The sequence below is a fragment of the Lithobates pipiens genome, unplaced genomic scaffold (assembly GCF_037356315.1).
Source record: "Lithobates pipiens isolate NorthernLeopardFrog02 unplaced genomic scaffold, aLitPip1_a1.2 Scaffold_25, whole genome shotgun sequence".
NCBI lineage: Eukaryota > Metazoa > Chordata > Amphibia > Anura > Ranidae > Lithobates > Lithobates pipiens.
The window spans coordinates 96,806,532-96,832,652 of record NW_027507787.1 but is presented as its reverse complement, the minus strand read 5'-3'; the positions used below and the strand labels follow the sequence as shown (position 1 = coordinate 96,832,652).

The 26,121-nt window shown below is 47.4% G+C and overlaps 1 protein-coding gene across 2 annotated transcripts in view; it reads right to left on the bottom strand.

Moving 5' to 3' along the window:
- Window positions 1-20,804, bottom strand: part of CENPQ (centromere protein Q) — a 67,428-nt gene extending 46,624 nt beyond the window's left edge. Inside the window, exons 1-2 of one of the 2 annotated variants that reach the window (XM_077454736.1) lie at window positions 20,623-20,804; window positions 17,192-17,278 (exon numbers count right to left, since the gene is read on the bottom strand). In XM_077454736.1, coding sequence (XP_077310862.1) covers window positions 17,192-17,254 — 63 coding nt within the window. In that variant the 5' untranslated portion in view covers window positions 17,255-17,278; window positions 20,623-20,804. The remainder of the gene's footprint in view (window positions 1-17,191; window positions 17,279-20,622) is intronic. The other variant, XM_077454735.1, reaches the window with a different exon arrangement.
- Window positions 20,805-26,121: the final 5,317 nt, after the last annotated feature.

The following is a 26,121-nucleotide window of genomic DNA, read 5'->3' as shown; positions in this document are numbered from 1 at the left end:
TTTCCCCATTTATATAATAAAAGAAATTAAAAACCCAGTAGGGATAAAATACCACCAAAAGAAATCTCTATTTCTGGGAAGAATGATATAAAATTTGATTTGCATGTAGTGTTGCATGACCAAGCAATTGGCAGTTAAAGTAGCGCAGTGCTGAACGGCAAAAAATGCTCTGGTTATAAAGGGGCTAAAAGCTTCTAGTGGTTAAAGTAGACTTTACCAGGAAAGCAAAAGGGGAACAAGTGATTCTTCTGTCCTTACTAAAACAATGATCAGAGAGAAGAGTGCTGGATAACAACAAGAGGTTAACGCAAGCATAGCAAAACCTACTTTGAACATTTTCATTTTATGTTTTTGAGGATCTGAGTGGAAGCCTGCTATATTCCCCATGCACAGGGCATTAGAAAAAAAAAGGCTGCAAAGCCACTACCAATGCCAGGAAAAAGGGGCTGTAAAAATGCACTTTTAGTAGCTTTTTGCATTGGAGTTAATGCACGTTTAGCTGTGCTAGCTTTTAGCAGCGTTTCTCTACCTCTAGTCAAAATAAATGGTTCCTTATGAGATAACTGATCAGACTTTCAGCCCACTGGAGTGTGAATAAGTTTTGCTTTTTGCCTGCTGGTGACTGCTGGGTTGCATTTTTAGGTTCTTTTGGGGCTTTTTCTTGTAGCTTTTATACCCTTTTCTGTCACTTTTTAAATAGTGTTTTTTTTGGTTTTTTTCTTCCTTTCCTTCCTTCAGCCTACTAATTAAGGGGAGGGTTTAATTGGGCACAGGTGCTTGAGGTCTATATAAGCTTGGGTTGAACTCATTTGAGCCTGCTCATCTTGAGTTTGTGAGAACTCTGCCTAAGTGGAACTGGTCAAAGTGGTGAGTTAAAACCCAGAGTTGAAAACAGGGGGTTATAACAGGGGTCATAGTACCTGTGTAGTGTGAGTACCTGAGTATTGTCTGAGTAGTGTGTGTGTATCATTAGTACTTGTGTATTGTGGGTGCACGCTGGTCTGTGAGTACCTGTGTACTGTCTTGTTGAGGATTAGTGTCAGGAAGCTAGTTGTTAGGTAATTTGGACTGGGTATAATCTCTAATCCTCATTAAATTAATAGAAACGATGACTGGCGGGTGTGGAGAGGCGACTCGGTGTACATCTTGCGGCATGTATGCGTTCCTTGATCATCTGATCGAGGGTGAATACTGCTGTGAAAAATGTAAGCACATTGTTTCCCTGGAAGCCCAGGTTCTGAATCTGGGGAAGCAACTGTCAGCACTGAGAGGCCCCTCCACCCTAAATGAGAACCAGGATAGTACACGGCAGGTGCCGGCACAGAGGTGGGTGGAGACAAGGAGGTGCAGGCACTAGCAGAGAGTAGATGGGTGACAGTCAGGAAGGGTAGAGGGGCAAGTGCCAGGGAGGCCGATCCAGGGCTGGAGCATCCCAATAAGTACGCTCCATTGAGTGACATTGGTGATCCCAGTCAGGGACCAGCACTGCTGGAGCTGAGGGATTCTCCTAGCTGCCAGGAGAAGAACTCCTCCAGTGAGAGTGGGGGGGGGAGAGAAGGGAAAGGAAAGACAGACAGATTCTGGTGGTAGGGGACTCAATTCTTAGGAGGACAGAGAGGCCAATCTGTAACAACAACCTGAAGTGCCGAACTGTATGTTGTCTGCCGGGCGCTCGGGTTCGGCACATCACGGATCTGGTGGACAGATTACTGAGAGGGGCTGGGGAAGACCCAGCTGTCATGGTGCACGTTGGCACCAATGACAAAGTCAGAGGCAGATGGAGTGTCCTAAAAAATGATTTTAGGGACTTGGGAGCTAAGTTGAGGAAAAGGACCTCCAAGGTAGTATTCTCAGGAATACTACCAGTACATCGAGCCACACCAGAAAGGAAGAGGGAGATTAGGGAAGTAAACAAGTGGCTCAAAAGCTGGTGTAGTAAGGAGGGGTTTGGGTTCCTGGAGGACTGGGACGACTTCTCAGTCGACAACCGGTACTATAGAAGGGATGGACTGCACCTAAATGAGGAGGGTGATGATCAGCTGGGATTGAGGATGGCCAAAAAGTTAGAGGGTTGTTTAAACTAGGTGATGGGGGGGTGGGTTCAGAGATAGAGATAGTCAGCGTGGAGCATATTCCAGAGGGTAATATTAGGGGCATTAGTGGTGGGGTAACCGAAGCACATAAACCCAAGGTAAATATAGTAGCAAGTCCTAGTTGTAATCTTGGAACACCCAAGAGGATAGTGTGTGACCGGTCAAAATATATTAATACATTAAAATGTTTGTTTGCCAATGCCAGAAGTCTGCCAAGCAAAACAGGCGAGTTGGATGCTCTGGTGCATCAGGAGAGCTATGATGTAATCGGTATTGCTGAAACTTGGCTTCATTCCTCACATGACTGGGCTATTAATATTCCTGGCTATGCACTCTTTCGGAAAGACAGAGTAAAAAGGAAAGGTGGAGGGGTCTGTCTGTATGTGAGAAATAATCTCAAAGCAAGTGAGAAAGAGGACCTGGTGGGCAGAGAGTGTGATGAGTCTGAGGCATTATGGGTAGAACTGCATACAGATGCGCGTAGTTCAAAGTTAATCATTGGAGTTTGTTATAGACCACCCAATGTTAATGAGGAGGTGGAGACTCAGCTCCTTGCACAGATAGAAAGGGCTGCAAGGGCTGGGACAGTGATAATAATGGGGGATTTTAACTACCCAGAAATTGACTGGGGTAATGGCACTGCTGGGACAGTTAAAGGGCAAAAATTTGTAAACCTATTACAGGACAATTTTATGGTACAGTTTATTGAGGCCCCAACTAGGAATGATGCTCTGTTGGACCTGGTAATCTCAAACCATGCAGAACGTATTACTAATGTTCAGATAAAGGAACATCTGGGTAGCAGTGACCATAACATGATTTCATTTGATGTTAGCTGTAAGCAAAAATCACATACGGGAAAGATAAAAACACTTAATTTCAAGAGAGCAAATTTTCCAAGGATGAGGGCTGCTCTCCAGGACTTAGACTGGGAGAGAATATTGGCACCAATGGGCACAGAACAGAAATGGGAATTCTTCAAAAAGCTTGTTTGTGATCTCGCGGCAAAGTATATTCCCATGGGCAATAAGTTTAAAAATAAAGCCGATGTGGCTCACGGCCAAAGTTAAAAAAGCTATAAACTATAAAAAAAGAGCTTTCAAAAAATATAAAAATGAAGGAACACTAGTGTCATTTAAATGTTACAAGGAATTTAACAGAATATGTAAAAAGGAAATCAAGGATGCAAAAATTCAAAATGAAAGACAAATTGCAAAAGACAGTAGGACAAACCCCAAAAAATTCTTCAAATATATTAATAGTAAAAAGGTTAAGTCTGAGCATGTAGGCCCTTTGCAAAATAATCTGGAGTGGGTGACTGGGGACAAAGAGAAGGCTAACTTATTAAATACTTTCTTCAGCTCTGTGTATACAAAGGAGCATGGGGGAGCTCATGTCCACAATGGGGGTGGTACTGACGCAGCCCCTAATCCACAATGGCTCATAAGTGATATGGTCCAGAAATATTTGGACAGAATAAAGGTGGAGAAAGCACCTGGACCTGATGGCATCCACCCACGGATCCTAAAAGAATTGAGCTCTGTAATTTCAAAGCCATTGTATCAAATTTTAAGGGACTCATTAATGACAGGAATAGTACCACTGGATTGGCGCAGGGCCAATGTGGTGCCTATATTTAAAAAGGGAACAAAGTCTTTACCAAGTAATTATAGACCCGTTAGTTTAACTTCTATAGTTGGGAAGATACTGGAGGGATTAATAAAAGACCACATAGATGAGTTCTTGCAGGAAAAAAATATTTGGAGCAACAGACAGCATGGATTCATGAAAGACAGGAGTTGTCAGACAAACCTGATTTCTTTTTATGAGGTGGTAAGTAAAACCTTGGACAGAGGGGTGGCGGTGGACGTGATATATTTGGATTTTGCAAAAGCATTCGATACTGTTCCGCACACACGGCTCATGTGTAAGGTAAAGTCTACAGGTTTGGAAACATCAGTTTGTAGATGGATAGAAAACTGGCTAAAAGACAGAATTCAGAGAGTAGTGGTTAATGATTCTTACTCTGAATGGTCTAAGGTTATGAGTGGTGTACCCCAAGGTTCAGTGCTGGGACCCTTACTTTTTAATATCTTTATAAATGATATTGGGTCTGGGATCAAGAGTAACATTTCCGTCTTTGCAGATGACACCAAGCTATGTGGTGCAATAACGTCCTTACAGGATGTCACCAATTTACAAGCAGACCTCAATGCTCTGTCTAATTGGGCGACTATGTGGCAGATGAGGTTTAATGTTGAGAAATGTAAGGTTATGCACTTGGGGGCTAAGAATATGCATGCATCATACACGCTAGGGGGGGGGAGTACAACTGGGGGAATCCATAGTGGAGAAGGATCTGGGGGTTTTGGTAGATCATAAGCTCAATAATAGCATGCAATGCCAAGCTGCGGTTTCCAAAGCGAGCAAAGTCCTTTCTTGTATTAAGAGAGGTATGTACTCCAGAGAGAGAGATATCATTTTGCCCCTGTTCAAATCATTAGTAAGACCTCATCTGGAATATGCAGTTCAGTTTTGGGCACCAGTTCTCAAAAAGGATATCGGGGAACTGGAGAAAGTGCAGAGAAGGGCAACCAAACTGATAAGAGGCATGGAGCAACTCAGCTATGAGGAAAGATTAGAGGAACTGAATTTATTCACTCTTGATAAGAGGAGATTAAGGGGGGATTTGATCAACATGTACAAATATATAAGGGGTCCATATAGGGAACTTGGTGTCGAGTTATTCACTTTAAAGTCAACAAAGAGGACAAGGGGGCACTCTTTACGTCTAGAGGAGAAGAGATTTCATCTCCAAATACGGAAAGGTTTCTTCACAGTAAGAGCTGTGAAAATGTGGAATAGACTCCCTGCAGAGGTGGTTATGGCCAGCTCAGTGGATTGCTTTAAGAAAGGCCTGGATTATTTCCTAAGTGTACGTAATATAACTGGGAACTAAAATTTATAGGTAAAGTTGATCCGGGGAAAATCCGATTGCCTCTCGGGGGATCAGGAAGGAATTTTTTCCCCTGCTTTAGCAAATTGGATCATGCTCTGCTGGGGTTTTTTGCCTTCCTCTGGATCAACTGTGGGTATAGAATTGGGTATATGGGCTGGTATATGTATGTGTATATATATATATATATATATATATATATATATATATGTAGTATATTTTATTTTATTTATTTTTATTTTATTTTTTTTGGTTGAACTGGATGGACTTGTGTCTTTTTTCAACCTGACTAACTATGTAACTGATTGAAACAGAAGTTGCATCCAAGTCATGATGATCCGTCTTGTGCTCTGAGGATCTTGAAGGACCCCATGCCAAAAAAAACAAACAAACACACACACACACACACACACACAAACACCACAGCATGGGGTACCCTTTAAGATGCATACCAGACCCTTCGGGGTAAAATGGATTTTGAGGGGAACCCCTCAAAGGCCATACCAGACCCCTATCCGATCATGTACCCTTATATGAGCATGGACCTCCTGGACCATACCAGGCCGCACACCCTCAACATTGGAGGGGTGGGTGCTTGGGGGGGGGGGGGGGGCAGGGCTCTGATCCAAAAGCACTTTGTCCCCATGTTGATGCCCCTACCCATTCACCCAAAAAAGTATAAAAAAAAAAAAAAAAAAAAGTACACAGGTTTTTGACAAAGTCCAAAGCAGCTCCAATGTGTCTCCTCCCTCCAGTCTCCTCCCGACGCTAGCTCCTGCTGTTGAGTTATATCCGGCTGCGTGTGCCATTATTTATATAACCATGGGGCGCGACCATCCGGTGACATCACCTGGAGACTCCGTCCCTTGTGATGTCACCACTCCATAGCTATAAAAGTAATGGCACACGCCACCAGACCTAACAAAACAGCAGGTGCTAGCATCGGGAGAAGAACCGCAGGCAGAAGAACTAGAGGAAGAAGACATCACGGAGAGGGAGAAGATCAACGGGAGAAGACACGGAGCAGCTTTAATAACAAGGACTTTGTCAAAAATCTGTGTACTGTTTTTATTTATTTTTGGGATGGGGGCAGGGTTGTGGGGAATAGGCCATAAGCTGCTTTGTGGTGGTGGGGGGGGGGGGGGCCCTCCCTGCCCAAAAGCATCCACCCCTCAATGTGGAGGGCATGTGGCCTGGTATGGTCCAGGGGGGAGGGGGGGGGGGGTCGCTCGATCCTGACCTGCTGGGCTGCATGCAGGGTCTGCTATGGATCTTGGGGAGGACCCCATGCCATTTTTTTTTCCCCCCATTTTGGCATGGGGTTACCCTATAAGATCCTCGGAGCACAAGTTGCACCACAAGTCAGATTATCATGACCTGACTTGGATGGAACTTCTATTCAAATCAATGGACTCTCATAGGAAACCATTGATTTTTGACAAAAAAAAAAAAAAAAAGGCTTAACGCTGTATCCAGCATTAAGGCACGTCAGATGTTTGCACAGCTGTAACGCTAGTCCTCAGAATGCGCTGTCCTATGCATATGAAGCCATAGAATATGGAGAGGCATTTTTAAGCTGCAAAAAAATAAAAAAAACGTCTGAAACTAGTAAAAGCAGCTGAAAGGCATAAGGCCTAAAACATAATTCATTTTTTGCAATTTCAGCTCAAATAGGGAATGGTCAAGAAATGCATTGGGGAGATTTTCCTTCACTGGCTACCCTCAAAACAGAAGGGGACTTAAGAGCAAATCTCTTTAAAGTAGGGCCATAGATGAATCCAAATTCGGCTGGTTAAGCAGGGAGGGACTGAATTTCGTTCCATTACTGGCCGTTTCTGCTCGACAGAACTTAATCTAAAAACTGACTTCTGACAAACAGTAATGGTGGAAAACATTGGATGATCAGAGGCTACAGACACCGATTAGTGTTTGACAGTGAAGGAGATCTGCTATCAGAATACAATGGCACAGCAGAGAGGATTCCTCCATCTACCTTGCTTATGTTGACGAAAGAAGCAAGAGATTAATAATCTATAGGCAGCTTTAGTTATCACCAAAAGGGCGCATTCCATTAGAAGATTCCCCCCCTTTTTTTTTCTGATGACAATCCAAAATTTTGGATTTCTCATCACTTTTAGTACCAGTGATGAGGAATGCCAGAACAAATAGAAAAATTCAAGTAATGCCCTGTACACATTGTCGGATTTTACGCCGGAAAATGTTCGATAGGAGCTTTTTGTCAGAAATTCCGAATGTGTGTAGGCTTCATTGGACATTTTTAATCGGAATTTCCGTCACACAAAATTTGAGATCTGGATCTCAAAATTTTCCCAACAACAAAATCCGTTGTCGGAAATTCCAATCTCGTGTACACAATTCCGACGCACAAAGTTCCACACATGCTCAAAATCAAGTAGAAGAGCCGCACTGGCTATTGAGCTTCATTTTCCTTGGCTCGTCGTACGTGTTGTACATCACCGCATTCTTGACGTTCGCAATTTCCTACCAACTTTTTGTGACCATGTGTATGCAAGACAAGTTTGAGCCAACATCAGTCAGAAAAAATCCATGGATTTTGTTGTGGGAATGTCCGATCAGGTGTACGAGGCATTACATTTCTGAAAAACAAGTCACCGGTAAGTCTTTCAGGACAGCACCTGAGAGATTGTGACTCCTCCCATCAGAAACCAGGAAACACCTCCTTCCTCCAAATCTTTAAAGGGAGGTATCTCCCTACCATCCATCAGTTGTAGAAGAGAACCTCCGGCCTCGGCTGGAACACATAAGCACATACGTTAGTCACAGCATAGTACATAAAAATAACAGGGAGGGTCGTTGCTGTCCTGAAAGACTTCTGGAAAACAAGTTACTTAGTCGAACTTGAATTTTCCCAAAGTGTCTTTCAGGACAACACGTGAGAGGATAACAGAGATTTACCCCCTTAGGGCAGGACAAAAGCCTGCAGGACCTGCCAAATGCCTGGTCACTGGCAGATGTGAGGTCCAGTCTATAATGTCGCACTAAAAGTGCAGAAACTTGACCACATTGCTGCCTTGCAAATTTGTTCAGGGGTGGCACCAGTTCTTTCTGACCAAGTGACCACAAGCGCTCTTGTTGAGTGTGAACAAATTCCCGCTGGCGGAGACAAACCTGCATGAGAGTATGCCTCCAGAATGGATAATATTAGCCAGCTGGCTAAAGAACCTTTAGAAGTCTGGCAACCTCTCTTGTTGCCCGGAAAAAGAACAAATAATGAGTCTGTTCGCCTAAAGTCTTTTGTCATTTCTAGGTAACATAACAAAATCCTTTTGACATCCAACATATGGGAAGAAAAAAAAAAAAAAAAAAAAGTCTCCTTCTCCCCCTATGGGTTTGCACATAAGGCTGGGAGCACAATGTCTTGTGAACGATTATGCATTGAAGCTACCTTTGCGCCCGCACACCACCTCCACCCTGGCAAAGAACGTTTTAAGGACCGCCGACAAAGCGTCCAAAGGCACTGCACTGTTTGCAGACGAGCTGGTGGCAATTGCAGGGAGTTTGGGGGCAGAAACACCAGTTTCTGAAGCCATGCTGACCCACCCTGTCTGCCACCCTTGGGTACTTAGGACAGGTGCACAGTCCCACCCTTCTAGCCGCTGCAGACTGAGGGGCCCCCACCGCAGGACTCACCACCCTGACCAAGTTCAGCAGCCCATCATGCAGCATCCCCCAGGGGAGAGCTGTACTTGCCATCCAGACGAGCTGGGGACATCCCATCACAGACCCACTCTCCGATCAGTACAGGGTGGCTGCTGGCCACGGCACACTGGGACAAAGACATCAGTAGTACGGTCATAAGTGTGCCCCAGAGCGTTGCGCTGACTGGCCGCCCCTGTAGCCTGAGGGGCATGTCATGGCTGACCCAGCACATAGCTATGGTCTGCACACGCTCGATGGCCAGGCTGAGGAGAATACAAGGATAAGGGTATCCAGCCTGTCACCCAGCCGGCTGTTGATAGTAGATCACAGGATCCAAAAATCTTACGCAAAAGGCAAACTTCTGCAAAAAAAAATCCCAGGATTGATGGTCCCGCAGGGTTCCTAGGTCCATCTCCTTCACTAGGCAGAAAAAAAACTGAGCTGCAGGAAGCAGGCTGGGGATGTTACTGGAGGGACTGCCCCCCTGGTGGAACTGTAAAGTTCAGTTTTTTCACATGTATAACATATTCTGCCTAGTCCTCTCCTGAAGGTGGCGTAACAACCAAATTATCAAGATCAATGGAGCTGTCAGTCAGTGAACGAAAGAGAAAAGGTGCTAAAAGAAACCCTGCCCCCTCCCCCTGCGTCCAGCTGCCGGGCTGCCCTTAAGTGATGTCACTTCCGGCATGGCCGAGACACTTCTTGGCCTCCGCAAAATGGCGTTGCTTCATGTGCAGTAGCCGCTTGGCTGAACCAGAGCGGGCCAGCTGGATACTACTGGCAGGCCCTGTCTACAGAGACAGGGCTCATATGTACCGCTGCCAAAGTAAGGTAAATTGGGAGGGCTGAGGTCCTTGAAGAAGAAAAAAGGGAAAAAAATAAAATGGTGAGGAACCCCTGTCCCCCAGGAGCACCTGAGAGACCATGGATGTTCCCTCCCTCCATGCCAGAGGAAACACAAAAACTCATGGATGGTAGGGAGGTGCTCTACCTCCCCTCCCTACCACGCCGGAGGGGGCACGTGAGTTGCGAGATAAGCCTCAAGCACTTTGCCAACCTGAATTCCGGTATGCTCCTGCTGCCATCTACCCTGTTTTGCTCTACCCCTCTGGGCCCCGCACATTGATGTCCGGAGAGGAGACCCTCTTTGCTTGACCACTGGACTGGTAATGGAGGCGGAGCGCTGCGGGGTGGTGGGGTGGGCTAATGTGTTTATTTACTTGCTCGCCCGGGGAGTCCTGGGGGGATCTGGTGGGGTGTCTATAATGCTCCGGTATATGGAGCCTGCTGACTTGGGGTGGCTTATCTCCCCTTTCCGCCCACCCCCCCCCCTTTTTTTTGGCCCCATGGATTGCCCTGCGGGGCCCCCCTGACTGTGGGATGTTGCCCCCCCCCTGCCTCCGGTGCCTCAGGGGTCTGCCAGACTGCATATGACTGAGGCGACACTCCGGATGCTCGATCTGCTGCTACACTGGGGGGTCGCCCTGACTTTGTTTCTGTTTATGCGGGGTGCCCAGGGTGGGGATTCCTCCTCCCCTGCCTTGGGGGGGGGCTGCCCTCCTGGGGTGGTGGGGGAGGTCATCCGTGCTCTCCCCTCCTCCCTCTGGATGGGGTGGCTGCCCCCCCGGCTGGTGGGGGACGCAGATACTTTGGTGAAGGTGCTACCCTGGTCGCCTGGTTGTTAGAGATACATGCCTAATGTTATAATGTTTTCCTTTCTGTTTTAATTCTGTTTTACATAAGTTTCTGCTGGGTTCTGGTTCCATAATATGCTTATACACCTGGAGCTTGCCGTATACTGATACGTGTACAGTTGAGGGGGGATTGTCACCGGGCAGTATACCCAATTGAGCGTGGTGGCGGGTGTAAATACGGGTGCATTGCGCCTGATACCCGCCACGCTGATATAAGTTGCCTGCCTCCCCTGCCCGCTGGGGGACCGAGAGGGGGCCTCTCGGTTGCTGGGACGGGATTTTTAATTGGGGGGGGCGGGTGGTGGGGAACCTGCTGTGATCCTCTATGTGCCCGGGGACATAACCTCGGTTGGCCCCGATCCCGTTAGCCCTGATTCCACGTGCCCCCTCCTTTTGGGGGCGGGATTGGTTGTTTCTGGGGCGTGGGCCTCGAGGCGGCTCCTGACGTTTGGCCTTCCCTCCCCCCCTGCCACCCCCTCTTGGGGTCGGGGGGGGGGGCGGGATGGGGGGAGCGTGCGGATACCAACAACCCATGCTCGTACAGCTCTACAGGTTCCGAGGGGTCGGGGGCTCCCACTCCTTGGCTGTTCCAGGTCGCTTCCCCACATAGGCCGGCACGCTCTCGGACACTTCTGGTAGAGGCGTGCCAAACAAGCATTTTGCTTGTCCTTAGTTCCTACCCTCCCCTTATCCCCTATTGTTCCGACCCTACCTTCCAATACCTCTCCTGGCAGCATTTTTGATTTTGGGCTTAGGGGGACACCCTGCTGTGAGGATAGTGGGGGCCCCCATTGGCGGTTAAAGCGGTTCTTCACCCTAAAGGGGAAGTTCCGCTAGTATTATCCCTCCACCCCTCCGGTGCCACAATCGGCACCTTTCGGGGGGGAGGGGGGTGCAGTTACCTGGATAATCCAGGTAACTGCACCCACTTCCGGCCAGACCGCCGCAGACCCCCGCATCGCTCCGCCCCCCCGTTGTGTTCTGGGAAACGCACAGTTCCCAGAGACACAGCGGGGAACCAGCGCAGCGCGACTCGCGCATGCGCAGTAGGGAACCGGGCAGTGAAGCCCTCATGCTTCACTTCCCGATTCCCTGACAGAGGATGGCGGCGGTGGCTGCAGCAAGACGAGCGATCGCTCGTCATCTGCCGCCGACATCGCTGGACCCTGGGACAGGTAAGTGTGATATTATTAAAAGTCAGCAGCTGCAATATTAGTAGCTGCTGGCTTTTAATATTTTTTTTTTTTTTTTATTTTTTTTTTTTTTTTTTTTAGGTGCAGCTCCTCTTTAAGCTTGACTCCGCCCCACTGCCTCTCCCCCCCCCCTACTTTTCCCCATTGTGTCTTAACCCTTCCCTATCCCACTCTTAACCCCCCCTTTCCCCCCCCCCCCTTTTTTTTTTTCCTTCTCCTCCCCTTCTGGTTGAAGATGGACAGCCTAACACTATACTCCTTAAATGCGAAAGGTCTTAACACCCCAGAGAAACGCTGTATGTTGATGCACGACTTAAAAAGAGCAAAAATTCATATAGCCCAGGGCTCGACAAAACCCGGGCGCCAGGTCGCATTGGCGACTAGAATTAGCGACCTGGCGCCTGGGGCAGCACAGCTGGGTGTCTCCTGTCTCCGTGGACCCCCCGGCGTGATTGCGTCGGGCCGCGCCGCCCAGCAATTGAGCCCCCGACTTGGAGGCCTTCTGTGATCCTATTCCTTCTGTGATCCTATTCCTTCTGGAATCTGGCGCCCTCTTGTGGTGGCCGTTGGAATTACAACCAGCAATGCTAATGGGGATATCTCCTTCCATTTACTTAGAACACCTAAACATATACACACACACACACATATATACATATATGTATATATGTACATACATACATACATACATATACACACACACACGTATATACACACTTTTTTTTTTTTTATTCTAACACCCTAGAGAGTAAAATGGTGGTCGTTGCAATAATGTCTGTCACACCATATTTGCACAGCGGACTTACAAGCGCACTTTTTTGGGGGAAAAATAATTTATTTAATAAAAAAAATAAGACAACAGTAAAGTCAGCGGCGGGACAGGGAGCGTTTAAAAAAAATTTTTTTTTCTTTATTTTAACTTTTATTTTTATTTTTTTCACTGTTCTTTTAAAAAAAAGTGTGTCACTTTTATTCCTATTACAAGGAATGTAAAAATCCCTTGTAATAGAAAAAAGCATGACGGGTCCTCTTATATATGAGATCTGGGGTCAGAGAGACCTCACATCTCATATTTACACTAAAATGCAATTTAAAAAAAAATCGTCATTTGAAAAAAATAAAACAAATAAAATGTCCCTCTAAGAGCTATGGGCAATGACTTGGAGACAGGTGGGGGGCTATCTTCCCCTCACTCGTCTCCATGTCAGGCCAGGGACAGGTCCAGATCGCCGTCACGGACCTGGCTCCTAACTTTTTTAGCTGGCTCCTAGATTCCAAGCAAATTTGTCAACCCCTGATATAGCCTATATCCAGGAAACTCACTTTAAAGAGGATAGGTTGCCAGTCCTCAGGAACAGATTCTTTCCTCTGACGTACCACTCCACTAATAAAACCAAATCCCGAGGTGCCTCCATCCTCATCTCTTGTAACGTACCTTGGACTCTTACGGATTCCAAGATAGAACCGGAAGGACATTATGTCTTTCTCAAAGGACTAGTGGGAGGTGTGCAGTTGACACTAGCGAATGTCTACGCCCCTAACAAAGGCCAGGACGTGTTCGTGCGGCGTCTTTTGACTAAATTGACTGACTTTCAGGAGGGCCAACTGATACTGGGAGGGGACTGGAATGTGCCTCTGGCCCCCCACGTGGACACTTCGGTGGGCTCATCCTCCTTACCTATTAGTGCCCGTAAACGTATCACCACGTGTCTCCACGAGTCACAATTGGTCGATATCTGGCGCTTACAACACCTGGGTGAACGGGACTATACCTTCTACTCCCCTCCCCACAAAATTTACACAAGAATTGATTACTTTCTTATACCCCATAGCCAACTACATGCGGTCCAGGCCTCCTCTATAGGTCAAAAGACATGGTCGGATCATGCCCCCACTATGCTGATTTACAAGCTATCTGCCAATCCTTCCCGGAGGACACGCTTCTGGCGTCTTAATGACAGCTTGCTACAGAAACCTAAAGATACTGGAAGAGGTGACTAGGGAACTTACTCTTTACTTTCAGACGAACACAACGGCTGACTCCTCCCCGGGGGCGGTGTGGGAAGCACACAAAACGGTTATTCGGGGTGTCCTGATTAAACACGGCTCGCGCATCAAAAAGGAGACTGGGAAACAATTGGACTCGCTTCTGGCCAAACTCCAGGTTTTGGAGTCGAAACACAAAGCCTCCCTGGATCCATCTGTGGAGGCTGAACTTTCCTCTCTTCGGAGTCAAGCCAATGACCTCCTTGGCTACAAAGCCAAGGCAGCGTTACAAAAATGCAGACTCGTAGCCTATGAATCCGGAAATAAATGCGGGCGTATTCTGGCGCGGGCGGTCAGAGACATTAAGACACAGACCTATGTCTCTCGAATTAGGTCAGAGGCGAACGTGGATGTCGGCCTTCCGCATCAGATAGCGGCTGCATTCAAACACTTTTACAATACCCTCTACAATCTACCATCCCCACCGGGAGGACGACCTCTGATGGAGGCGTATGTAAATTCCAGTCAGATCCCTACATTGTCACCTAACAGCGTAGCTGAATTGGAAGCCCCGATAACTCCTGAGGAGTTGGAGTTGGCGCTTAATACGGCTAAACCTGGGAGGGCACCTGGACCGGATGGCTTCACTCTCCCGTATTATAAGACATTATTCCCCACCCTTAGCCCTCATATGGTGACCTTTTTTAATGACATAGGGAACACAGCCACCTTCGCCACTGATACCACTCGGGCCCATATCACGGTCATCCCCAAGGAAGGCAAGGACCCCATGGCCTGTAGTAGCTACAGACCAATCTCGTTGTTGAACACGGATCTTAAACTATTCACCAAGATATTAGCAACCCGGTTGGCCAGACACGTACAGTCCCTAGTCCATCAAGATCAGGTGGGTTTCACTCCCACGAGGGAGGCCAGAGACAGCACAACCAAGGTATTGAATTTGATCCACATCGCGAACCAGAGCCCCACTCCTTCCGTTTTCCTAAATACAGAAAAAGCCTTTGACAGGGTTAACTGGACGTATATGTTCACTGTCCTCCAACATATAGGCTTAGGTGAGAAAATGATTAGGTGGATAGCCCAATTATATGCTGCCCCAACGGCACAGATTAAAGTGAATGGGATACTGTCGGAGCCCCTGCTGATTAAAAATGGAACCAGGCAGGGCTGCCCATTGTCACCCCTTCTTTTTGCCCTTTCCTTAGAACCCTTTATATGTAAAGTTAGGAATAACCCCGATATCCAAGGCATTGTTGCAGGTGATGCCCAATTCAAGGTCTCTACGTATGCGGACGACCTGTTGTTCTCCCTCTCCAATCCAGTGATATCCCTCCCGAATCTCCTCCGGGAATTCCAGGAATACGGGCAGGTCTCTAATCTAAAAATTAACTACACTAAATCGGAGGCCATGGGAGTAGCACTGTCGCAAGCGACCATGCGAGGGCTTCGGTCCAGCTTTCATTTTAAATGGACGTCCACGGCTCTGTCGTACCTGGGGACTTTTGTCCCTGCAAATCTAAATCACGTCTTTAAACTTAATTTCCCTCCCCTGCTGGCCAGAACCAGGACTCTATTGGAATCCTGGAATAAAGGCCTCCATTCCTGGTTTGGCAGGTGTAATCTTCTTAAGATGTGCATCTTGCCCAAATTTTTATATCTGCTGCAAGCACTCCCTATTTTGGTCCCTACGATATATTTTAGACAGATACACGGTTTGTTCACTGGCTTTATCTGGGCATATAGAAAACCGAGATTGGCCCGGACTTTACTCTCCATGCCCAAACTCTTCGGTGGCCTCGCCGTTCCGGATGTAAAGAAATACTATCAGGCGGTGCACCTCGGTAGAATTATAGACTGGTGCCGACACCGGGATCTGAAGCTGTGGATCCGTTTGGAACAGGCCCAGGTCCAGGTGCTGTTACCAGGGACTGCCTGGTGTTATAAACACCTCCCAGCCCACATGAAGAGGCATCCCCTGATAGGGACGACACTCCGGGTGGGGGTCACAGATTTGCTCAAAGGAGTCGTTATCCACGCCTAATTCTCCGCTATTTCCTATTATGGGGAACCCGCAATTCTCCCCTGGAATGGACCCCCAACTTCTGAAGGCCATGTCCAGTAGCAAGTGCACACAAGCACGACATTTCTGGACGAATGGGGATTGGCCATCCATAGAGGCGCTCTGTAACACATCGGGACCCTATAAACTAGCTTTTTGGACTGCTGTCCAACTTAGACACTTTCTTCGAGCTCTCCCATCCCCCCTCCGATTTGACGAACCGTTGACCGCCTTTGAGGAATGTTGCTCTGGCAACGGGGTGCTTCCGAGAACGCTGTCCACAATGTACAACCTTCTTATCACACCCGGGGATGACGCTCATTTGACCTTCCTGACAAAATGTGAGAGGGAATTGAACTGTACATTTACTCCGAGCCAGACTCAAAGTATTGTAACATTGGCCCTAAAGTCTACCATCTGTACGAACATACAGGAAACAAACTATAAACTTCTGACGAGATGGTACTTAACCCCTCAGGCTCTACATTCCTTCTACCCGACCACCTCTGCGCTTTGTTGGAGATGCGGACTAGAACAGGGCACGTGGTTGCATATATTTTGGTAATGTTCGAAGTTGTCTCACTTTTGGTCCACAGTTAGGACCGTTATTCAAAAATTTACGGAGTATAATGTCCCCAATGACCCGGCCTTCTTCCTCCTGCACGTAAATACCATGTCCACTAAAAAGTACAAAAAATCCATTCTATGTCACCTAGTAAATGCCGCTAGAGCATGTATACCGCTCCACTGGAAAAGCCAGGCCCCTCCATCGGTGGCGTCCTGGATTCGTAGGGTGGAGGACATTAGTAAACTGGAGGACCTGGTGCTTACGGGGAGGCAACAGCAGGAAAAATTTAGGAAAACATGGGCGCTATGGCACCAGTTTATATTCTCGCCCGAAGGAGTATCTCTGAGGACCTTGTAATATGGTCGGCATTATAGACTACATGTGGGTTAGGGCAGTCCTGAATCAACCAGAATCCCCCCCCCCCCTCTCCTTCTCCCCTTAGTTTCCCCCTTCAGTGTCCCTTCCCCCACCCCCGATGGTCTCTGCCCTTGGTACTGGGTTTTTGCCAGGGTGTTGAGGTTCTGACGAGAGCCGGAGATGGGGGGAACTGAACGGATCTAGGCTCTCGAATACACTTCTGGCTTCTTAATGAAGATTTTATGCTTAGACAAGCGGTTATCCCCAGATGACAGATTGACTTAAGCCTTTCATGGAGGTATAATTGGTATGCCATGTACAGTGTCTTCTATGAACCTACCTCTCCCTTGCTCTCGGCAATATGTTCAATATGTGCTCCCCTTTTCCTCCCTCCCCTTTATGTATCCCACTTCTATGTTGTACGATATGTCCATGCCCATGTTGGGCATTGTTTGAAATTAATAAAAATTTATATTTGAAAAAAAAAAAAAAAAGCAGATCTATAGAAACAGGGCCTAAAGAGACGGTCCACAGGGGTTGAAGTGTTTCAAGTTGTTACAACTGATCAGAGAGTAAGACTTACCTTTTTATCACTCCCAGTCCCCAGATTAAAAGTCACCCCACGATTAGCTTTCTTTTGTGGCATTGCTGTCCCTCATTGGGCTGGAGCCTAAAAAAAAAAAAAAAAAAAATATTATTTATATATATATATATATATATATATATATATATATATGAGATAACACACTGTCTATAATTACACTATAAATATATATATATATATATATAGCTGCCTCGGAGGGGGGTGAGCACCGCCGGCCAGATCACCCACTGACAGCCTTGATTTGAACTGCCTGGCCGGCCGCAGGCACACAGGGTCTCACCTCCTGGACTAGCTCCTTTGATAGACAGCACAGTAGTCCAATGCCAGAACATGTGACGTCTATCATAGGAGCCAATCCAGGAGGCAGGACTTTGAGCGACTGCAGGCAATTCAAATCAAAGCTGTCACAGAGGGCGATTCCAGCTCTGGATGATGATCCCCCGCTGGCCCTCCTCTTCCTCTCTCCGATCCCTGAACACTGGTCACGCTGTGTTGATAAAGTTGTTAATATTTTTTTTGGAACTCAATTCGGCATAAAACATTTAACAGTGTAATTTTATGAGATAACATATGAAGGCGTGTTTAGGGGTTGGGTGGGGCAACTGGTGGGGAGTAACCCTTAAGGCCTGGTTAGTAGCTCAGGGCTTGAAATTTTGAGCCCTGTAATATATATGTGGAAGCTCTCTGATGTCCTGCATTGTACCTGAGGACACAGAAGAAAAGCTCCAGCTATCGGGGGAGTGAGGAAGTAACTTATTCATCATCTCGTTCACACAAGAAAAAAAATGTTTGGTGGGAATTTCCCGCACCGTGTTCAAAACGCTGGTGGGGGACCTGAGAAGAGGAGGATTGGGGCTGCTCTGTACAAAACCATTACACAGAGAAGGTAATTATAACATGTTTGTTTTTTTAAAAAACCCTTTAAAGTGGTCGTAAAGGCACAAGGTGTTTTACCTTCTAGCATAGAAAAACCTTGTGTGCCCCCACCCAGATGCTTACCTGAGCCCCGTCTCAATCCAGTGATGTCCACAGGAGCCCTGCCTCTCCGCTCAGATTGGCTTTTTGGCAGCAGTCAGAGAAATTGGCTCCCACTGCTGTCAATCACAGCTAGTGAGCCAATCAGGAGGCGGATGGGGCAGGGCCATGTGTGAATGGACATACAGAGCCGCTGATCGGGAGCGCACCTGATTGGCTGTGGAGGCACCCAGCAGGAAGCCAGGTGTGGGACCTGAGAAGAGGCGGAGCAGAGCTGCTCTGTGAAAAACCATTACATACACACAGCAAGAAAGTAGAACGTTTGATAATTAAAGAAACAAAAAAAAAAAAAAAAACACAAGACTTTACAATCACTTTAATGTCACTCTTTTGCACTCAATGCAAAACTCACTTGGTCTACAGCCTGGAGTTCAGAGTTAAAGTAGAACTCCAGCTTTAATATCACTTTAAACGGTTAGTTTGACCCAACCAATCTATTTAAAGCAATACTAAAGTTGGAATACTGCTTTTAGGATGGATTAAGATGTGCATCTAAATTCTGTGCTGTAGAGTGATCTGTGTTCAGGTCTCTTTTCAGAGACAGTCGACGAAAGGTAAGGTGATGCATCCTCGTGTCTGTTTTTACCCCATGTTTTGCCAACAAACATGTTGCAATAGCAGGCATTGTACGCAGCTGAGTTGATTGTACGCAGTGCTTCCCCATTCTCTATTATGGGTCTCTTTCATGACACGTTGGGTAGTTTTTGCTGCAGGTATGAAGCATCACAACCACAGCATGTAAACACCCTTGTCCACTGCCATTTACAGCTTAAAGTGATTAACTTAATGTTATACTCACCTGCTCTGTGCAAGGGTTTTGCACAGAGTGGCCCCAATCTTCCTGTTCTGGGGTCCCCCTGCGGCACTCCTGACTCCTCCTCTTCGAGCACCCCCACGAAAAGCCACTTTGCATGGGGGCACTTGTGCGGGCACACTCCAGAGTTCTGCTGCTTCCACTGACACAGACTGCAGTATTCACCCTGCAGTCGCTGGATTTGATTGATAGCAGCGGGAGCCAATAGCTCCAGCTGCTATCAATCTATGCAACGAGGACCCTAGACAGAGGCTGGAGCTGCTGTGTTCATCCCTGTTGCTGAAAAGATCGGTAAGGGCATCTGCTGCAGCACAAAAAGGTTTTTCACCTTAAAACGGTTCTGCACCTTAAAAAAAATATATATTAAAAGCCAGCAGCTACAAATATTGCAGCTGCTGATTTTTAATAAATTGACACTTACCTGTCCCAGGGTCCAGCGATGTCGGCGGCAGATGACGAGCGATTGTTCGTCTCTCTGCTGCCCCCGCCGCCATCCTCTGTCAGGGAATTGGGAAGTGAAGCGTTGCGGCTTCACTGCCCGGTTCCCTACTGTGCATGCGCGAGTCGTGCTGCGTGTCTCTGCTGGTCCCCGCTGTGTCCTGGGAACTGTGTTTCCCAGAACACAATGGGGGGGGGGGGGGCATCTGTGGCAGTCTGTCCCGGAAGTGGGTGCAGATACCTGGATTATCCAGGTAACTGCACCCCCCTCCCCCTGAAAGGTGCCAATTGTGGCACCGGGGGGGGGGGGGGAAATCAGATGAGTGGAACTTCCCCTTTAGGGTGGAGAACTGCTTTAATGCATAGAATGCATTAAGGTGAAAACCGTGAGGGTTTACAACCCCTTTAAGGGGGTGTTAAAAATGCAGCTCAGTGCTACATTTTTACCTCCAAACGTATGACTAAACCTAGTTGAGGTTCAGGTATGGACTCATATTTTATACCTGGGGGGGTCCTCTTAGAGGCTAAAAAAAGACTGTAGTAGATGCCGCTCCTACAGCGATCACTGCTACCCTTTGGGTCTCTTGCCCAGCGGCTGCTCTGCTACAGAGTGAACACAGGGGGCATGGGGTGTTTCGCTCACTTCATCTGGACACCCTCGACAGAGTACCTTTCATTTTACTCAATAAATGCTAAGTGTTCTCTGAATGGACGAGGAGGTAAACATCAGTACCCACCTCATCCAATCATACAATGCCTTGCATTCGTTGAGAAAAATGAAAGTCGGTCTGTGAACTGCGCCTGTGCCGAGCAAGTGAGCAAAACTCTCATCAGGGCTCACTGTGCAGCGGTTTGGCCCAGGACCTGGAACAAAGGGGGTAACTGTAGTAGCAGCACCTACAACACACATTTCCAGCCTCTACTGGGATCCCTCAGGGATGGCTCAGGCATACTTCTGCTGCTCCCGGCTGGACCAATGGAACCATGCTATAAAATGCACACCTAATCTTCAGCGTTACACATATCCATGTACTAGTCATCTTCCAGTAAGTGTTTACCCATAACCCCCCACAAACAGCCACTACAGCTGACTACGATCACAGATCAAGATCGGGACACAAACCTGAAGTCCCCAGCCTGGCATTAACAACACACTGCTCCTTCACCGTTCACTGCAGCGTCTGCGCCCTGATTGGTTGATTGGCGCACACTCCTCCCGTGCTGCCTTCTGGGTCTTGTAGTCGGACACTCCTGAGGCTCTCAGAGAAGCGGCATTCAGAGAACTACATTCGCCAGAATGCATTGGGCGCCGCAGTCCAAAACACAGCCCGGACAAGGGGGCGGAGCGGGCGGGAGGATTCGAATGTTCCGGGTAGTGCCGAGTACAATGCACATTCCACGATCAGATCTGCTTGCCAGAATAGGGACGTACTAAAACTGCATATTGGAGTGATGGGACAATAAACAGAGTTTTTACTATATATATGTGTGTGTGTTAAAAGTATACTAACATCTAGTGAGAGTGTTGAGCATTGCTGCCAATAATCCCATCATGCAATTTAGTACGTCCTTGAGCGCATATATATGATTATATATATAGTATTTCACAAAAGTAAGTACACCCCATGACATTTTTGTAAATATTTTAGCACTGATTTAAAATTTCGTGTTCGATTCATCGTTTTTTTTTATCGACTAATTTTGATTAATTATATAAAATCGGTGTTGCTGTCACTGCCGGTAGGTATGAGAACGCAGTTTGGCTGGGTGCATTGAATGCCTTTCTTTATCTCCGAACCAGCCCAGTGGGAGTGGCCATCCTGCTGTGCATTCTGGGAGAGGGTATGTAAGGTACTGACATCACGTGTTTCTGGGTTCCTGTCCAGAAGAGTTTTCTGTCTGTTTGGTCCTGGTCCTCCTGACCAGCCCCCATGGCCTTCCTGGCCTGTGGTGCGGATCCATGTAATTCCAAGTCTTGGGGCTGGATAGCCCGAGGAAAAGCAACTGCAGGGACAGGCCTGAATGGATTTGAGGCCATAATGATTCAAAGGTGGTCCGGTGCCGTCTCATCTAGGGAGAGGCGCAGCAACTGGAGAAGCATCCAGGGGAGGACTCTTTGGGAGAAGGCCAATGCGTACAGCTGGCTTCTCAGAAGGAGCCTGGAGGCTCAGTTGAAGGACACTATATGGATCTACATTCATATGGTATCGCCGGACCAGCTGAGAGATACTGGTACCATATGATAGTTCTCCAAATTTATCTACGTCCCTAAGTTACATCCAGGTCTGTGGCAGACTTTTGCTAAAGTGTTCTACATTCAAGTCTGTGGCAGAGGCTTTTGCTTTTCAAGTAATCTACATCCAAGTCTGTGGCAGAGACTTTGCTTTACTTAACACCCTACCGGCTGCTAGGCCTAGTGAGAGAAGGTCTATCCGGTGGTTGTAAGAATACAGTTGTGAAACTGTAATTCTCTGGATTTCTATAGTGAGAGATTTCCTATTTCTGCAGTTCCAAAAGTACCTGAACTTTCTTCCTAACCCTCTACCCTTCATTGAGAAACTGTGTTATCTTTTAAATAAATATCCCAAAAAGAGGATCCATTGTCAGTTTCTGCAATTCTTTGGGTCATCTACCACGGAAACCCCTAGACGGAGGCGAGGTCAAGAAGGTAACGGTAAGCCCAATAAAACCAGCAGCTCCTTTGGGGGTTAGTGCTACAGTAGTATAAGCTATATACAATCACCCGACACTAGTTAGTTTCCACAATCCACAGTTCACACAAATACGTTTTAAATTCAAACTGTAGCACTGTCGTAAGTCATTTTTTTTTTCCACAGTAGCGCGACAATCCCTCCACCTTCAGTCTAACTAATCACTCTCACCTTATGGCATGGACCCCTGTGCAAACAGGTGGTCATGCAAGTGGGTATCAAAAGGGTTAACACAGACCATAAACTTCTCTCACATCTCCTTAGATCTCAGCAAGGGCGCCAGGTCATGGGTAGAAAGAAAAGATCTACGTGCTCACCGCTTAAGTATAAGCAGAGGCGGCTCTCCAATTAGGCAAATTAGGCGATCGCCTTAGGCCTCGCGATCGCAGGGGCCTCGCAATCGCCGAATTTGCCTGATATGTGTAAGCGGGTGCAGTGGATCCCCATCCCGCTTGCTCTCCCTGCCGGCAAATGACAGGAGCGGTCCGAGGAGATCTCCTTCACCTCCTGCTCGAGCTGCCGCTAAAAGTCTGGAGGGCTCTCTCTTTCTCTCTCTCTGCTTCCTGCCCATTCCCCTCCTTCCTCCTGTCAGTGTTGAGTAGAAGATCGCAGTGGTTGTGTCTGTGTGCAGAGAGAGAGAAGCTGCTGCGGGCTCTCCCTCCCCCTCCTCCTCACCACTGTACTAGTGTTTCTTCCCCCTCCTTCTTATTGGACAGGGAGAAAAAACACTTAAATTAAGCTGAGAGAAGGATTGTGGGAAATGTAGTCCCGAGGGCTGGACATTGCAACACTAAGGGAAGAAACTGCAGCCCCCCCCAGCATGCCCAGCTGAAGAGGAGAGAGAGAAAAGCAGAAGCCCGGGAGAATTTTGGGGAAGTGCCCCCAGAACTCCATCAGAGAGAGAATCCCACTGCACTGCACCACCAGAGAGAAATCCACACAGCCAGCACCGTCCCTTCTGAAGAAAGGCATGAGGTTATTTCCAGACTACAGATCAGGACACTACCCAGCAGAGTCGCCGCAGGCAACCCAGAATGAGCTAACTCCTGGAACCATTGTTGCTGCATCCCCGGGTCTGGTAAGAGGGCCGGTCGGCCATTATCTACTGCCATCTGATACTGCCCACACGTCCTATTCACAGTTTTAACATACACCAGGGATTAGAGAGGAAGATTTAGAACTTAGTGCTGGTTCACACTGCAGCGATGTACAACATCGGATGTGATTTGTACCACACTGCAGTGCAAATCATATGCGATCTCTGTGCAATGTGATTTCAGCAATACAGATTGTTTGGCTGAATTCATATGGCATTCGGACCAAACTCACATAGGACCTCTTTTCTGATCTGCAGCAGAATCGGAATGCATGGGTATTCACATCCATGTGATCTGATTCCTGTCGGAATTTGTAGTTTACACTGCGATTATGCGAACTGATTTGAGGGGTGTCATTAAGTTTGTATTGACACTCCCAGCAATTTGCATAGGGCAATGCGATGAGGGAACCCACAGTGGATTTGCAGGGTTCCCACATCACTGCAGTGTGAACCAACACTAAGGCTCAGTTCACACTAGTGCGATGCGAGAACCCCGCGAATCCACTGCGGGTTCCCACATCGCACTTAACTCACAAGTGGTTCACACTGCCTTATGTGAACCACTGGAAGTGTCAATACAAAGTTAAAGTGGTGCTGCACAGAAAAAAAAAAAAATCATGAAAATTCCTAAAAAAAGAAATAAAAAAATGGAATTTTTTTAAACTCACCTCTAAATGCCTGTTGCTAGGGGGTCCCTTGTAATCTGCCTCCTTCAGTGCCTGGGCTGGTGACATCACTTCCCCTCATCGAAAGAAGGGCTCAGCTCTGTCCTCTCCCTCCTGTCAGTCATCTGGGACACGTGACAGGTCCCAGATGACTGTGTGGCCAATCACGGCGCGCGGCGCCTCTTGCGCATGCGCTGTGGGCGCCCGGCTGTGAAGCCACAGCTGGGTGCTCACAGATAGAATGCCGGCGCCACCGAGCAGAGGGGGGAATGAGCAGGGCTTAGTTCCCCCACATCGCTGGACCCTGGGACAGGTAAGTGTCCAATTTATTAAAAGTCAGCAGCTGCAGTATTTGTAGCTGCTGACTATAATTTTTTTTTAAGGGGAACTCCTCTTTAATGACATCCCCAGATCGGTTCACATATTGCTGTGCAAACTGTCAATTCAGACATTAATCGGATCGCATGGGTGTGAACACCTATGTGATCCGATTCTGGTGCAGACCAAAAAAGGGTCCTGCATGACTTTGGTCCAAATGCAATGCAAATTCAGCCATACTATCTGTATGTCAGAAATCGCATAGCACAGACTTCACATGTGACTTGCACTGCAGTGTGGTGTGGTGTGAATCACATGTGAGATTGCACAGCACACTGGTGTGAACCGAGCCTAAAGACTGCCCTATAACTGTAGTGGCCTCAGGGCTATGGCCAGCACTACCATATGGCAGCTTAAACAGCCACCTCAGGGCGCCAGGATAGGGGGGCAGGAAAATCAGATTTTTACAGTGCTCTATTTTTTTTTTTTTTTTACACACTTCCAGCCCCTATAGCAGCTGGGAGTGTGTGCACTTTAGTAAAGCTGACTGTCGCCTTTCATCTGGAAGTGTTACAAGTGGCTGGGAAGCAGCCTATCACTTCCAGTACTGACACGATGTGCAACCCCCTTCATCATGTTTACCGGGCACCACTGTCCCACCTGCGGGCCCAGTGCTGTCATGGTGGGTGGCACTGGGAAGGGCGGCAGTAGCTTAGCAGACCTTCGTCCACTCAGCCACCCTCCTGTACACAGACCGGGAAGTGTCATGTATGACGTTAGGGGTGGGCTGGGCCGGGGGGGCAGAGTGGCAATTGCCGCCTAGGCCACTCTAATCTATGTTGAAAACAGCCGGAAGCCGCTGCTTTTTTATTTTTCCTCATGTAGAAAGTTAGTCCACGCTCAAGTTTCCGAACAGGGCAGAGGAAACTACAACTCTGGTAAGCCTGCATTTAGGGACATTGGTGAGGCTGCATTGATGGGCACTGATGTGGCTGCATTTATGGACACCGTTAAATCTGCATTAATGGGCATGGATGAACTGATTCGGTGGTTCAATGGGCCACTTGACTGGACAGGCTGCCAGCCCTCCCCTGTATGACATCACTTCTTGGACCGGGGATAACAGTTGTTGCCATTTAAAGGGGGACCCCACCTTCTCTAATTTTTTCGCGTGCACTCGAAAACCACTAGGAAACCGCTATTCCTTTAGACACGTTTAGATTACAGTTGTGTTGCTAAATATTGATTTACCTAGTTTTGTATTGATTTTTTTGCTATTGATATAGAGCTGCTTTTATAGATATATTTGTTTACCTTTATTACCTGAGGGCAGTTCTACTCTGCTTTGTGAACTGCACTTTTTGTCATTTATGCAAGTTTCTAATTCTAGACAAATAGTGTCTCCCACTAAGCATGTGTGTAATTTTCCTATATCCTACAGTAAGGTGAAAGGCACTATACGTTACGTGTGTCTGTACTGATTCAATCAACCAGGTGTGTCAGAGGGGCTGAGGATGTTCTTGGAGTTGAGGCGCAGAACAGGGAACTCAAAATTACCAGGCGGCTCTTTCAGGGGTAGTGCGACACACATTACCCCACTTTTCATTGACAGTGCTCAGGCAGCGTTAAGAGCACTGTTTCACTTAAACGTGCCAAACATCTGATCTGCAGCACTTTATTTTAGAGGTGACAGGACATCTTAATGCCGCTGTGTGCAGGCAACGTTAAGAGCCCTGTTACACTCACTTCTCACGTAACCTAAGACACCTGATGTTCTGCCTGGCCAATGAGGAGTGATGTTGCGTCCACGCACGTCACTTTTCCCATCC